Source organism: Bos indicus, chromosome 15 (genome assembly GCF_029378745.1).
Source record: "Bos indicus isolate NIAB-ARS_2022 breed Sahiwal x Tharparkar chromosome 15, NIAB-ARS_B.indTharparkar_mat_pri_1.0, whole genome shotgun sequence".
NCBI classification, from domain to species: domain Eukaryota; kingdom Metazoa; phylum Chordata; class Mammalia; order Artiodactyla; family Bovidae; genus Bos; species Bos indicus.
The window spans coordinates 45,384,756-45,399,614 of NC_091774.1; the positions used below are offsets into that span (position 1 = coordinate 45,384,756).

The following is a 14,859-nucleotide window of genomic DNA, read 5'->3' on the forward strand; positions in this document are numbered from 1 at the left end:
TACTTTGCATTGCCTCCATCTGGAACAGAACCAGAGTTCAAACTGGGCTCGTGAGGCCCTGCCGCGGCCACCAGTTATGAGGCTGCTGTCCGGATTCTGCAGACAAGGCCCAGGGGACACAATGGAGCCAAAAGCTGCACTGGGCCCAATTGGGATTTCATGAGCAGGAGCCCAGACTGGCAGGTGCGTCCCTCCCCTGTCCTTGGCCAGACCAGGCCCGGCTGGAAGACCCACTTTCAGTCAGTCAGCCTCTAAATCAGGAGGCCAGGTCTGTTCCAGCTCTGCCAAGACAGAGCAACCCCTACACAGGCCCAGGGAGGGCAGTCACAGCAGAGCCCACACAACGCACGCAAGAACACAGGCCTGCCAGCAAGGCAGGCTGGCTTCCCCTCACCAGAATGGAAACCAGCTTCGGGGTCTGCACGACAGCAGAATGTGAGATGCAAAATGCCTCTGGGCTTCCCACTGAGCGGTGCACCCTGAAGTGAGGCCACAGGCTCCTCCAAAGGCTGGGAGGGGGTACCTCCTTGCCCCATCCCCCTTGCTCAGGACACTTGCAAATCACAGCCCAGCTCAGCAGTGTGGGCTCTTGAGCAGCACTCCAGCTGTCAATGTGCCCACCTCACTCCCCTGGACACGCTTAGAGATAGGCTGTGCTGCTCGCTTTCTACATAAATACGGGTTTTATTACCGAAAGAAGAGACCACCTCTGAATGAAGTCACGACAGTTCCGTTGTCCCCACAGCAGAAGGCCCTGCTCTGTCCCTGCAGCCAAAACTCTGGCCACAGGCCCAAGGCACTTGGGACTGCCCTCCATGGGGGAGCAGCTGAGGGGCCTGAGAGCTGAGCCCCTCGGGGTTGTCTGCAGTCTTGGCACGTGTGTCCAAGCTCAGGCGTGGCCACCAGTGCTATAGCTGGACATTCAGACTTACCGAAAATGTACAAGCATCCTAAAGTGTCTTTCCTTCTGAGTCCCCAAGTCTGGGCCCTTAGCAAGGATGCAGCTCCATACCTGGCCACCCGCAGGGTTCGGAGAAAGACGCCCAGGGGTGCGCAATGGCTGGAATGTTCTCTGCGGGTCATGCGCACACGCGGGGGTGAGGTGAGTTACATGGTGACACACACGGAGTTACTGTGAGCTCTCAGGACGCACAGACAGTACAGGTGACAGGGGCATCAGCTAATCGGTCCCACCTGGTCCAACCCGTCCAGTTCAGGGGCATCAAGTGTGCTGAGGCCCCGGGTGCCACTGTAGGCCCTGTGACCATCACCAACACTGTTGCTGGGCTCCATTGGGCAAATGTAGTCCGTCGATTCATCAAACTTCTTTTTTCTTATGTTTCCAAAATGTGAAAATCCCAGCTTCCTTGGCTAAAACACAGCAGATGCAAAGTGATAAGAAAGAGATGACTGAGCTGGTATGCAGCTACCCTGACAATACACTTTAGAGCAGGCCTGTGAGGGAAGGAATATGGCACACTGCTTCTAGAAAACTCTCTTCACAAAACAGCACTCCTGGAAAGAACTGGCTTGCTGGGGAGAGGCCAACAGATCAATCGTCCTGAGCAAGCAGAGCTGCTCCTCCAAGGCTCGGTGCCCAAAACTCTTGCCCTGTGATGTTGACATTCCCTGGGAGGAGTCGGGGCTCCCTGAAGATGCTGCAGTCTGTACAGAGGTCAAGCTCACAGGACTTGGCACCACACGGGGAGCACTGCCCACCTTCTCACAGCACCTAGGGCAGCCACACAGATAACCCTTCCTGCCTGCTCCAGCACCGGAGCTGTGCTGAGTTGGCAGGACAGCTCAGGCAGGGGGGATGTGTGAGATTCAGAGCCCCACTGAGTGGTGCTGGTGCTTAGATGACCTCGGGACCTCTGCTAGCTGTGTGCTGGCCACCTTCAGGGCTGGCTGCCGACGGGGCCACTCATTGAGTTGGCAAGACAGCTCTAATTGGCACAGGGCACCCACACTTGGGAACTTGTCTGCTTTGCAAAACGAGTCAAGGTAACATCAGGAAAGAGGACTGGATGCTGCCTGCACATCATTTCTGTATAAAGAAACCTGCACACCCTTGGACTCAAGGGTGGCTGGGAACTGGCCTAACAAAGAGTAACATAAAATCAAACCAAAGGTAGAAGCCAAAGCAGAAGTCACGAGAGCCTCCTCGTCCAGGCAGCCCACTTGGGTTTGGCACCAGGTCCGGGCTTATCTGCTGCCCAAGTTAAGGGGCAGAAAGCAGGTCCCTGTGGCCACCCCAGAAAGGGTCTGGCAACTCACCCGGACTTTGGCTGTGGTGGTCAGTGGTGTGTAAGCAGGTGAGGTCATTTTCTCTCGCTTCTCCTGCTCAGCCTCAGGGCCAATCAAGGCATTGAATTTGGTGGTCAGGTGACGTCTGAGGAGCGTCTTTTGTGGTGGGATGTTGAGAAGCATGGCCAGGGTGTCCCCTGTGAAGCGTGGCTCTAGGATCTAAGAAGAAACAAGACAAGTCAGCCAGTGATGACCACCAGCGCTTGCAGGTGATGACACTGAGAAACAGGCCCCCATCGACCCAGGTGCCTTGAGGGCACTTGTCCTGTGTCCCCACCCTGCTTGCTTCCCGGCACGGGCCCGACTGTGCCAATGGAGAGCTGTGCCCTCTTAGCCAAGGCTGTCTCCCTTCTCATCCTTTGTCATCCAGGGTCCACTCCGGATGATGGCCAAGCCACCCCTTCCTCATTTCTCTGCTAGCTTTGCCTCTTGATGGCGCTGAGTGCTGAGACAGATCGTCCCATGACAAGCAAGAGGTGACACCTAGGTGCCCTCTCCCTGCCCAGCCCCGTGTTCCTCTAGCAGCAGGTGGAGCTGCCTCGTTAATGGGCAGTTTTCATGCAGACCCCTTGTCCTGCACTCCTCTGGGCCTGTAGCAGAGAAAGTCTTTCCAGAGCCCATCTTATTTCCATGAAGCCTATTAAATCTCAGCCACAACAGACCAAATTCTACTTTGAAATTTCAATTTATGCAAGGAGTTCCGATGAAGTATCAACTTTCTTACTGGGATGCATGTCCAGCCCTTAGACGTCAGTTCCTGAATACCCCAGGAGCACTGAGGCAAGTGGACCAGCTCAAAGAGCCACTCACAATGAGCCCTCCGTGGACGCCACTCCCACGAAGGTTGGGCGCGTATTCCGCCAGGTCCACGGACCGCAACCACTCCATCACCCTGTGGTTGGACCACTGCACAACTTCTGAAGGAGAGAGGTTACTCTGTGAGAGGGGAGAAGGAGAGTGGAGAAGTTAGGCCTACAGGTCCTACCAGGCTCCTCTGTGGAGCCAGCCCCTATGAGTCAGTCAGCCCTAGACGCCTCACCCAGGCCTTCCCTTATGCCTACAGACCCGGGCCTCCATGCAAGCTGCCTGAGAGCCTGCCTAGTTTCCAAGAAATTAAGCTCTCGCTCAACCTGCAGGATCTTCTTACTCTGAGATATCGAATTCCAGAATCCCGTTACTCCCTGACTCTCTGATTACTTCAAGACTAACACATGAAGGCATGGAGTTATTCATTCAGTGATGCAGAAGCACTTTAAAAGAGGACTACCAATGATGAGCTGAGTGTTTTATAGAATAAAGATCTCACTGGCGTGGCCAAATGTTTTTGGAGAATACACATTAAGATACTTAGACCTAAGTGCCCTCAAGTGGCATCTGGGTCTTCAAAATGCCCAGCACTGTGCCTGACATATAGAAGGCATTCAAAATGTGCTTTGTTGAACAGGAAGAAAAGAGGGGATGGAGAGTACAAATAGGAGTTTTCAATCCCCTGGGAAGTGACAAACACCCCATGAGGATCCTTTCCAGACCATACTCTTAAAGCAGGGTTGGACTCAGTTCCCAGAACACAGGAGGCAGGGTGTTACCGACAACCTTGTAGAAGAACTCTGAGGTTCATGGAAGATTATGAGGGAATTCCCCAGGCTGTGGGTTGCTGTGTTTACCGCTACTATTTCTTCTCTAGCAAAACCTGCTCATGGATTCCCTGTGAATCTGGAGCTGCAGGTCAGTTAATGTTCTACCTACCCAGAGATTCTGAAACACCTGGTTTCCTCATAGGCTCTTTTCCACTCCTCTGCATACTCTGACACCATCTTTCCATTTTGTCTCACCACTCTCCCCTCTCTCTCCTTTGCTTCACCTCCTCGTCCCCTTTAATCGTTATACACCTTTAAAAGACTTGCTGCCACTGCCCTCCAGCCCATAGCATGTATCGCCCCCAGGGAGATGGACGTTGGAGGTATAGTGGCTGCGATGGGACACAGAGTCCAGGCCACAGGCATGTTGGGGCATCATGAAGCCCTAGCAAAGGGAAGAATCCATAGCACCATGGTCCCAAACGCAGCCACTTAGTGACGATAATGTCCCGGCTTTCTAACTCCCTATCTTACAGGTGTCCTGGCTCAGGGCTACCTGGACAGGTAGCGCCCTGCCCTTACCTCATCAGCCGGCCGCCGGTGCAGGCAATGAGGGTTGAACTTGTTGACGTGCAGCACGTGAATGGCACATTTGATGCTGAGATGATGTAGTTGGCTGGTGACTTTTAGGAAGAGGAGATCATTCTGGAAGAACAAAGTTTTGGTGCATGAACCAGAGCTTCTGAAGTGACAAACACCCCATGAGGATCCTTTCCAGACCATACAATACAACATGGACACAGCAACAGTTCTCCTTGGCACAATAGTTTGTACTTCGCTACTTGGGGCATCTTATGTGACAAATGACACTGTTTTAAGACCTTAAGGATATGCTGGAGGTGGTGGAATCAAGTGTAAAATAACCTCCCTGGGGACGCCCACGTTGAGCTGGGTGCTCATAGGGACTGAAACACTGGAGGAAGAGCCCTCACCACCGTCAGGTACTGCAGCATCCGCCCGTCGACTCTGGATTCATGAAACTGGTCTTTGTACTGGGGTAAGCCAATATCATCGAGCCAACCTACACAAATGGGGAAGTAAGACTTGTGAAAATCAGAGACTGTGGATGCAAAAAACACATAAAAAGAAAGCAGCAGCAAATTATCATTCAAGTTCCAGCTGTGTTTCCCCTAAAGTTTAGTAATCTGTCTGCCTATCCCAAGGAGACAGCTGCCTTTGAGGCACACATTCCCAGGGAGCTGCCAGAAACATACACACATCTGCCTGTCCTTACGTGTTACCCAAATGTGGTCCAGCAGTGCAGACTTCTCCTCCTGCTTGGTGTTGATGGCTTTCACTGCTAAAACCAGCTTTTTCCTGTGAAGGGGGTGCTTAATTCCCAGCTCCTGAAAGTGAAAGATGGAGACGGCTGTGAAATCTCAGCAGGCAGCCCAGCTCTCAGAGGCTCCTGTGTCTGGGTGGAGATCCTCCACTGGGTGGAGCATAACAGCAGACCTCTGCCCACCGCCCTGGGATCAACCTGCAGCAACAGAATCTTGGCCTCCTTTGCCCATCTTCCTACGTGTGGGCATGTTGTCGGGGTGGTAGGTGGGAAGGAATGGGGGGAATTCATCTTCCCATGCATTGGTTTGGGGAGAAATAGGAGCCTCCTCACCCAGGGCTCATACCTTTTCCATGTCCTGAGGGGTAGCTGTCAGTAAAGTGTGGCCAGAAGTCACCCATTGCCTCGCAAAGATCACATACTGAGCCAGGCCGAAGTCCTCCAGCCACGTGCATACACGCTCTGTGCTCCACTGGGCAAAGGGGGCGTTGGCGTCACTGGAAGCAGGAAATGACCCTGTGAGCATGAGCGCCTGGGCTCCATCTGAACAGTGCCTCACAAAAAAGGACCAGGTTTAAACACACAACCCCCATAATGGGATCCAGTTGAACCACAACATACTCATTCAAGATAGACTCTTGAGTGTCCTGGGATAACACCTGGTGGGAATCTCAGATCTGCAGCTGCTCACAGCTTGGGGCAGTTATATGTGCCTCAGGAAGCTGTGCTCAAGAGCGTCACTGATGGCGCAGTGGTAAAGAATCTGCCTGCCAATGCAGGGGACACAGGAGACATGGGTTTGATGTTGGGAAGATCCCCTGGAATAGGAAATGACAACCCATTCCAGTATTCTTACCTGGAAAATCCCATGGACAGAGGAGCCTGGAGGGCTACAGTCCATGGTGTCGCAAAGAGTCAGACACGACTGAGGTACTTAACACACACATACACAGGAAGCTGTGCTCACACGAACACGCAGTCCACATACATACACACTTGAACCAAAGCCGATTAGGATTTAGATCCACACCTGAATCATGTTTTACATAATGTTTAATATCATTTTTACCAAAATGCTTAGAAAGCTAGAGAAAGAGTATCAGTACTCAAACATTAAAAAAAACTCCAATTATCAGTAGTTAAAATCTTATTTACTGATGAAATACTAGGAGCATTCACATTAAAGGCAATAAAAAGACTTTTATCACACTAGTAACACTGGTCAGAGTTGCAGTGAGTATAAGAAGAGATAAAATAAAAAGCAAAAATATAGCTATTAGAAAGGTAGAAATAAAGCCACTCTTTTCAGAAAGACATGATTGTCTACCTAGAAACCCCAAGAGAACTCAGTAAGGTGGCTAGTTATAAAATACACATATTCCTAATATTTACATGACATACATGATTTTCTATATACCAATGCACAGACACTAATATTGTTGTTAAAATAATTTTAAATCCCACTGATAGCAACCAAAATTATAAAATGTCTAAGTGCTGCCTTTACGAGAATTGAGTGGGTCCTTGTGTGTGGAGATGGGGGAGGTGGTAATGATGACACTCAACTGAGCAGCATAAAAAGGATATGAATAAATGAAGAGCTAGATCATGTTCCTAGACAGGAAGCCTGGGCTTTACAAAGCCATCAATTCTTAAAGACATCAATTTTTCATTTAAAGTCTGAATATAATGGCACACTCAAATCCCAGTTGAGTTGTGGGGGGTGGGGGGAGGTTGACAAAGCAACTTTACATCCTTTTTTTTTTTAAATAAAGGTGGATTCATGGAATGTAGAAGACTGGCTATTCCAAAAGACTGCTTCTAAGGAAGTACTTCTAAAATGCTGGTTAAAATAAAAATTTTTTTTATGCCTGAATGAGGCATTAAAAAATTCCTTGAAAGTGAGAGGATTTCTTAAAGAGTCAGGATGACCAGGAAGCACCATGTTAGAACTAATGCAGGAGATGATGTGTGCCTTAGAGCAGGTGCTGGTCACTCAGCCTGGAGCCTAGGTTTCTAACAAATCATGAATAAGTGCAGATCTAGGTTTTTTGAGACCTGGAACTTATAAAATTTGGGGCGGGGGACCTCTTTAAGAATTGAGTGCAGATGGATTATGTGAATACACAATTTGAATACAAAATTAAGAACAAAAGGTGTATTTAGAATTTAAAAAATCACAAAAGTTACAAATCTAACAAAAACGTAAAAGTATCATGGAATCCAGAAAAATAATGTTTTTATTAATTCCAAATACACTTCTATAGTGCTTTACCTTCATATTTGGTAACTCTGCTTGCTTCATATGTCAACAACTCAATAACACAGCTGTCCCTCTGTATCTGCTGGGGGATTGGTTCCAGGACCCCAAAGACACCAAAATCCAGGGATGCTCAAGCCCTTTAGATAAAATGGCATAGTTCATTCAGCCCTCTGTATTTGTGAGTTCTGCATCCATGGATTCAACCAGTAGAAATCTGATATGTGGTTATTTGAATCTGTGGGTAGGGCAGGGCTGTATTTTCTGTGAGAAGCTTAATTCCACCTTCCTTCTAGCACAATGGACCAATGTTTGTTATTTTGATAGTTTTTTAAAAAATCCTTTCAGCTTCACAATTTAAAAATGGTATTGTTAAATACAATTTTAGAATCATTAAATTTAGGAAAACTATCAAGTGTCCTTTAGATACAAGCTGTAAAATTCCACAGCATTCAAGCTTTCTGGTGTTTCTTAAATATTTTTTGAATTGACATTTATTTAACGTCCCTGTGGCTGTTGCATATTAGGCAACATCATCTTGGTCAAAGTTAGTATATCATGTAAAATCATCAAGAAATTTGATTCACTTTATTGAACAACAATCAAGGAACCTACTCACTATTTTGAGTATATCATGCAAGTGTGGGGGTGGATAAAGCACAAGCTGGAATCAAGATTGCTGGGAGAAATATCAACAACTTCAGACAGGCAGATGATACCACACTAATGGCAGAAAGCGAGGAGGAGCTAAAGAGCCTCTTGATGAAAGTGAAAGAGGAAAGTGAAAACACTGGCTTCAAACTCAACACCAAAAAACCGCAAATCATGGCATCTGGTCTCATCACTTCATGGCAAACAGATGGGGAAACAATGGAAACAGAGGCCGACTTTATTTTCATGGTCTCCAAAATCACTGCCGACAATGACTGCAGCCATGAAATTAAAAGACACTTGCTCCTTGGAAGAAAAGCTGACAAACCTAGACAGCGTATTAGAAAGAGACATCACTTATTTAATTACATTTATTTAAAAGAGAGTTTCTTTTAATTTCAGTGCTGACAAAGGTCTGTCTAGTCAAAGCTATGGTTTTTCCAGTAGTCATGTACAGATGTGAGAGATCATAAAGAAGGCTGAGCGCCAAAGAACTGATTCTTTCAAACTGTGGTGCTGGAGAAGACTCTTGAGAGTTCCTTAGACAGCAGAGAGATCAAAGCAGTCAATCCTAAAGGAAATCAACCCTGAATATTCACTGGAAGGACTTATGCTGATGCTGAAGCTCCAATACTTGGGCCACCTGAGGCAAAGAGCTGACTCACTGGAAAAGACCCTGATGCTGAGAAAGATTGAAGGCGAGAGAAGGGGGTGACAGAGGATGAAATGGTTGGATGGCATCACTGACTCAATGGACATGAGTTTGAGCAAACTCAGGGAGACGGTGAAGGACAGGGAAGCCTGGCGTACTGCAGTTCATGGGGTCGCAGAGAGTCAGACATGACTTAGCAACTGAACAACAACCACAAATTCACTATTTTTGTTTGGAATTTATCTGTTGCTCTTGGTGAATTATTGCATTTGGTTTGATCTGGGATTTTTTGTGTATATATTTTTCTTAATATCAGACTAGTTTCTTTTAATTTCAGTGCTCACTTTATCACTTTTATTTCACATTCTATTAGCTTTTAATTTTAGTTTCTAAGTTTCTGGGAATTGGGAAGAAACAAATGTTCTACATATCAGAGAGACATTTTAGTTCTGAGGTGAAATAGTGTTTTTGAGACTGTAATTTGAATGCCTCTGTCCTGTAGACCTTTTCAAAACATCCTAGAGCTTTGACATACTCCTCTATTCTTAATCATATTCCCATTTCTCGCTTTGTGAATGGTCTCTGCTCTCCTAAGCCTGTGGTATTCCCACAATAGCAAACCCAACCTTCCCACCTCCTGGGGTTCTGTCAGTGCCAGGGTCTCCCATACTCTGGTCCGGGGCTGAACATGGTGTTAAGTGATTTAGAGATGACAGAGAAAAGTACCTTTCGTATACAGCCAAACCACTTGTTTTACTAACATGCTCCAAAACATCTTTCCAAATTGCAGTTAAAATGATGTACGTGCAATTTATCAAACAGGCCATTCCCATGGTGGATGGAGAACACAGGGTGCCCTTACCATTGCACGTATTTCATTAGTCCTTTTCTGAAAAGAGAGGACTTCTGTTTTGAATAAGCACCAAGAGAACCAAATCTCCTGTTTGGGATTATGCAAATCTGATGACTGGAAAGACTTCCCACAGACTAGCTTCTGGTTTTGTATATTTCAAATGTTCTTTCTTTTCCCACTACCTCATACTTCTGAAACCAAATGCCAGAGGACAAGTTCGTTTTGGAACAAGATCTCTGACTTTGAGTCTCTGCGTCAGAGCGCTGGGCACACTGGCACACTGGCAGCCATTTTTATAGTAGGACAGCTAATTAATGAAACCTTAGTAAGCTAAACACGAAGGGACTGCAAACCACATCAACATAATTCCACCAAACCCAAACTAAATGGATTCCCAACTCAACTTCCCCTAAGTCAGCTCTCAAGAATGCCCACGGCTATTCCAGTGTCATCTGATATTAGTCTAAGCATAGACCAAGGGGAAGTTGGAGTAAAGAGTCAGCAGTCTCAAAACTGTGTTTGAAATGTCTTACTTATGAAAAAATTTCAACACAGGGCTTTGTCAGTACATTGGGTGGACCCTCTCTGGACTGTGGAAGGGGCCCAGACAAGTAAATGACCCTGGGACAAAGGCAGTGAGATGGGGTCTGAGGCAGGGAAGCACTCTGATCAGAGACTCCTCATAAGCTAGAGTCACTAAGACAATACACTCTGTAGACGAACTCAGAAAACCCCTCCAGAGATGGGGGCCAAACGTGTGGCTTTAAAGTCTGGCTGACTTAAACATTTACACTCTACTTTCTCTTGGGGAAAAAAAAACTGTCACTGCACGTCAAAATAAATCTCTAAATAGATGACTTTTGAAGTTTTTAAAAATTACTTTTAAAAAATTCATTGTTTAAAACCAGTTTAAAAAACATTATTGAAAATTTTTAAAACAAAATAATGAAAGACATCACAAAGGAAAAGTTGGTAACTTATTGTACACAAACCTAAAAATTTCATATATCAAAGAAAAGTCTGCAACAAACCTGAAAAATGATCTATCACAATTTTTAGATGTGGCTTAATATCTTAATATACTGTATAGAGAACAAATAGAAATTAACTAAAAGATATTCATAACTAAATAAAAATGGGCAAAAATGCTCACAATTCACAAAAGAAATAAACATGTAAACAAAATTAACAATAAGAATATAATTTGAGGAGGCCTATAAAACTAGAAGTTTAAACAAAGAAAAGCTGCAAGTAGTTAATGCTGAGAAGGCTGTAGGTGCAACAAGCACTCACTGTACAGCAGTGCTCTGTGTGTGTGTGTGTGTGTGTGTGTGTGTGTGTGTGTATGACTCAGTCATGTCTGACTGCGATCCCATGGACTGTGGCCAGTCAGGCTCCTCTGTCCATTGGAACGTAAATCAGCAAAACAGGAAAATTTTTAAACATGGATTCTTCTATAACCTGAGAGTTCCTATAAAACGTCATTATCAAATACTATATTAGCAAACAACTGTTCCACTGGAAAAAAAAAAAAAGAAAGGATTAGGGTTGGAGACTTTCAGTAACAATGAACTTTTCCTATACGAATATTGGTGACAATATTTTTTAAAGGCTACACCTAAATATCTATAAACTATAAATACCAGAGAGTATTAGCATATAATTATATCACACTTCTGTTAAAGAGTAATAAAGGCCTTTCTTTCCCACCAGCAAGCTCATTTTTGTTACCACAAGCACAGCTGTGATAAACATACAGTCTTATCAGGCCTTCATTCCCATTCTCCTTGTCATCCATTGTTACTGTTAACAAAGCACAAAGACATCCAAACAAAGCAACTCTGTGGTTAGAACTGCAGTTCTGCCTTTGGCAGAGAAAGTTCCCCACCCTGGCCGCCCCACACCCAAGTGACTTGGCAGACGGTGAATGGGCCCCTTAACCAGGCAGTCCTGCTCTAAGGAAAAACGCCTAAGGGTCTTAGAGAAGTTCTTACACCCAACCAATGATCCCCTCTTCAAAAATAAATCCAAAGGAAAGCCAGAAGTGGAACAAAATTTCATCATTCAAACTTATGATGGCTTTATTTTTTCATCCCAGAACCATTAATGTCTAAGGTCAGAAGACTGCCAAGTAGATTAGAATACTCATGGAATATATGGAAAGGCTTCCTGTGGCTTATTTTCTAATGGCTCTGAACTGGTCTCTGCCTTCTTAGACCATATCCTTAGATTCTCTAGTCTCTAAAAACTAACATTTGCTGAGCATTTACATTTCTGAATAGAAAGGTAAACACGGATCCACAACCCTCGCAGAGCAGGACCAGGAGGGCTACGCATCCTCGGGTTTTCTCTGCAAGACATCTGGAGGATGGGTCTGGGGACACTCACCGAAGGTCCTGAGAGTGTACATGGGAGAGCCTGGCAAGGCCTGGGAACCTGAGGGGGCTGGGTGGGGAAGCAGGCTATGTCCACACATGCTCCCTTCCGCAGGGGTGCAGGTCTGTGAACAGCATGCCATACCAGGGAAACATCACTCCCCCCTCACCAAGGTCTGGACTGTTGTAACTAGAATTAGTCTGCAAGTTGTGCACATCTTAGTCCTACGTGCACTTGCCACTGGTGTCTGGCAGTCTCAGGAGGATGAAAATTAAGAGGGTTAAACCTTACATTTTGGAATTCCCTGATGGTACAGAGGATGAGAATCCGCCTGCCAATGCCGGGAACACAGGTTTGATCCCTAGTCTGGGAAGAGCCCACAGGCCATGGAGCAACTGTGTTCATGCACCACAATTACTGAAGCCTGTGTACCCTAAAAGCCCACACGCCGCAACTCCTGAGTCCATGTGCTGCAACTCCTGAAGCCTGTGTACCTACAGCCTGTGCTCAGCAAACAAGAGAAGCCACCATGAGAAGCCTGAGCACCGCAATGAAGAGTAGTCCCTCACTCACCGCAACTAGAGAAAGCCCACGCGCAGCAATGAAGACCCAGCGCAGCCAAAAAACAAAAAAATCCTTACTTTTTACTGTTTGGTTAAATTTAAAATGTCACAGTCCAATCTTGAGAAAGGCCCCCCAGAGCCTGTTCATGGCTAAGAAACTCAGACTTTAGTAGGAGATATTCCGCTGGAGATGATATATCGTGGGGATCATCTGATGGGAGCAGAGGTTATGGAAAAGGGTTTCCCTAAGACACAGGACTAGAGGTTCACCTGGGCAGGTCAGAAGGGAGAGGCTCTTCTCAGAGTAGGGAGATTTGGGGAAAGCGGGGGGATAAAGCTGGTGGCAAGAGGGTGTCCACCAGGGCGATCTTTGGAAAAGTTTTTTGTTTTTTTTTTTTTAATGCTTTTTTATTAGGGTGTGAGGGGAACAGTTGTATGAAAACCTCCCATTCTGATCCCCTGATAAGCCCTTCCAAGCTGCCCCTGCAGGAGGGTTTGGTACCGTGTGTCATGAGGGATCAGGGCAGATCTGCCTGCTGCCCCCACAGCCTTTTGCAGGTCTGTGTGAAAGGAGGGGCTTCCCCAGAAGCAGGCCGTGCTCTTTCTACCGGTCTCCCGGGGGAAGGGGACCCTTGAATGTGGCCAGCTGACGCCAGGGTTAAATTGGAGGAGCTCACGTGAGCCTCATAAGAACTTTCACAAGCACTTGTTTTTGACCCCACACTTCTGAGACTGAGGTTTACTCGTGGGGCTGGAGTGCCGCCTCCCTGGCTGTAGGCAGCCCCTGCCTTTGCCTCAGTGCACCTAGAAATAAGCATGAGCAATGTCCACACGTGTCAAAGGGATAGAGCTCTGGCCTAGGGGCTCCTGCCTTCCATCTCTGGAGGCTCTGGGGCATCCAGCCCCCATCCCCACTCCATCCTGGGCAGGATTTTACATGGTTCTTTGCAGATGGACTGGAGGGAGCCTTACCTTTTCTGAGCCTTGGGGTCTCTGGTCCTGGACAGTCTTGGCCCTGCAGTTGCCCGGAGCCCACCTCGTCGAAACTCGGCCACCCCTGGAGCATCGGTGTTAAAGTTTCCTGACTGAGTCCTTCGGATCCTGTGTGGACAGGAATCCATGGAGACCATCAGAGGGCAGACTGGAAGCCTGAGGTCAGTGCACTCCCCCTACATAGGGCCTCACAAGCCACACCCAGGGCTCTGGATGGCCCTGCTTCCCAGTGCCTCCCCTGAGGGCCAGCATCAAGACCCAGCCTCAATTCTAACCCTGCTTCTAGGATGGGGTCCCTCTCCCTGAGGGGTCAAAGTGCAGGTTGCTGCCTGGGAGGAGGCCCCAGTTTCTGCCTTATTTTGCAGACTGGGTCACCAAGGCCAGCAAAGACTCAGCACTCTATCTTCAAAGATCGCTTAAGACACAGATTGAGCCCTAAGGAGGAAGAAATTGGTCTCACCCATGCATCTCTCCAAAGCACATGAGGCATAAGCTGCAGAGGATGTTCTCAGGGTCTGTGGGATGGACTGATGCCTAAAATGAATGACATGTAAGGCAACTGGCTATACTTAAGGGGTGCCTTTCATAGTTCTCCTTCTCTGGGCCTTAAAAAATAATTCAAAGTCTTCTCTCTACATGTAACCACTCTGTGCTTACTGCTGTTCCAAAATCTAATTAAACAGGAGGGTTATGGAGACACTTTGCTCAGCCAAGAATATTAATTCTGAACAATGTAATTAATGATCATCACCACCAACTTACTTTCCCCAGAACTTCTTGATGCCTTTGGGGCTCCGTTTACCATCTGGTGTCAGGGGAGACTGGGGGCTGGACTCGGTGCCCGATGACATGGATGAGTCATTGGCCATGGCAGTGTCATCCCAGCCACTTTCTGTGTCTCCTGAGATTGAAAGAATGAAATGACATGTGAATGACAAGAAGGAACCTGACCTCTGCAAACCTTATCCCCAAGCCTGGGCCATTCCCTCAGTGGGAGTCGAGAATAGTCTGCCCAGCCCTGCTTTCAGGGCAGAACTTTACAGCAAGATCTCGGAGACCAGTAGGGGCTCAGGCACATTCCAGGTTTTCTCTCTGGGGAGTTAGTGAGCTTAAGGCTTCAAATCTGGGTGAGCAATGTCTTCAAACGGGGCCCCAGTACTTGCAGGATAACTCCAGCAAGGAGCTTCCTCTCTCTCCCCCCAGGGAGACGCGGGAGTGCAGGCAGCAGGGGGACCTGGCTGAATGTTTGGAAAAGGGAGGGTGTCCCAGGAGGCAAGCAAGGGCA

General features: G+C 47.1%; 1 protein-coding gene across 14 annotated transcripts in view; it reads right to left on the reverse strand.

Moving 5' to 3' along the window:
* Positions 1–14,859, reverse strand: part of PPFIBP2 (PPFIA binding protein 2) — a 200,269-nt gene that overhangs the window by 48,197 nt on the left and 137,213 nt on the right. For 13 of the 14 annotated variants that reach the window (XR_011570863.1, XM_070803725.1, XM_070803727.1 and 10 more), the window contains 9 exons: positions 14,337–14,475; positions 13,554–13,682; positions 5,573–5,723; positions 5,179–5,290; positions 4,877–4,965; positions 4,467–4,589; positions 3,118–3,243; positions 2,278–2,466; positions 1,195–1,371 (listed from right to left, as the gene is read on the reverse strand). Coding sequence is in view for 13 of the 14 variants with exons in the window: in XM_070803725.1 (XP_070659826.1) it covers positions 1,195–1,371; positions 2,278–2,466; positions 3,118–3,243; positions 4,467–4,589; positions 4,877–4,965; positions 5,179–5,290; positions 5,573–5,723; positions 13,554–13,682; positions 14,337–14,475 (1,235 nt within the window). In the remaining variant the exon portion in view is untranslated. Of the gene's footprint in view, positions 1–664; positions 1,372–2,277; positions 2,467–3,117; positions 3,244–4,466; positions 4,590–4,876; positions 4,966–5,178; positions 5,291–5,572; positions 5,724–13,553; positions 13,683–14,336; positions 14,476–14,859 lie in introns of those variants that run through there. The other variant, XM_070803733.1, reaches the window with a different exon arrangement.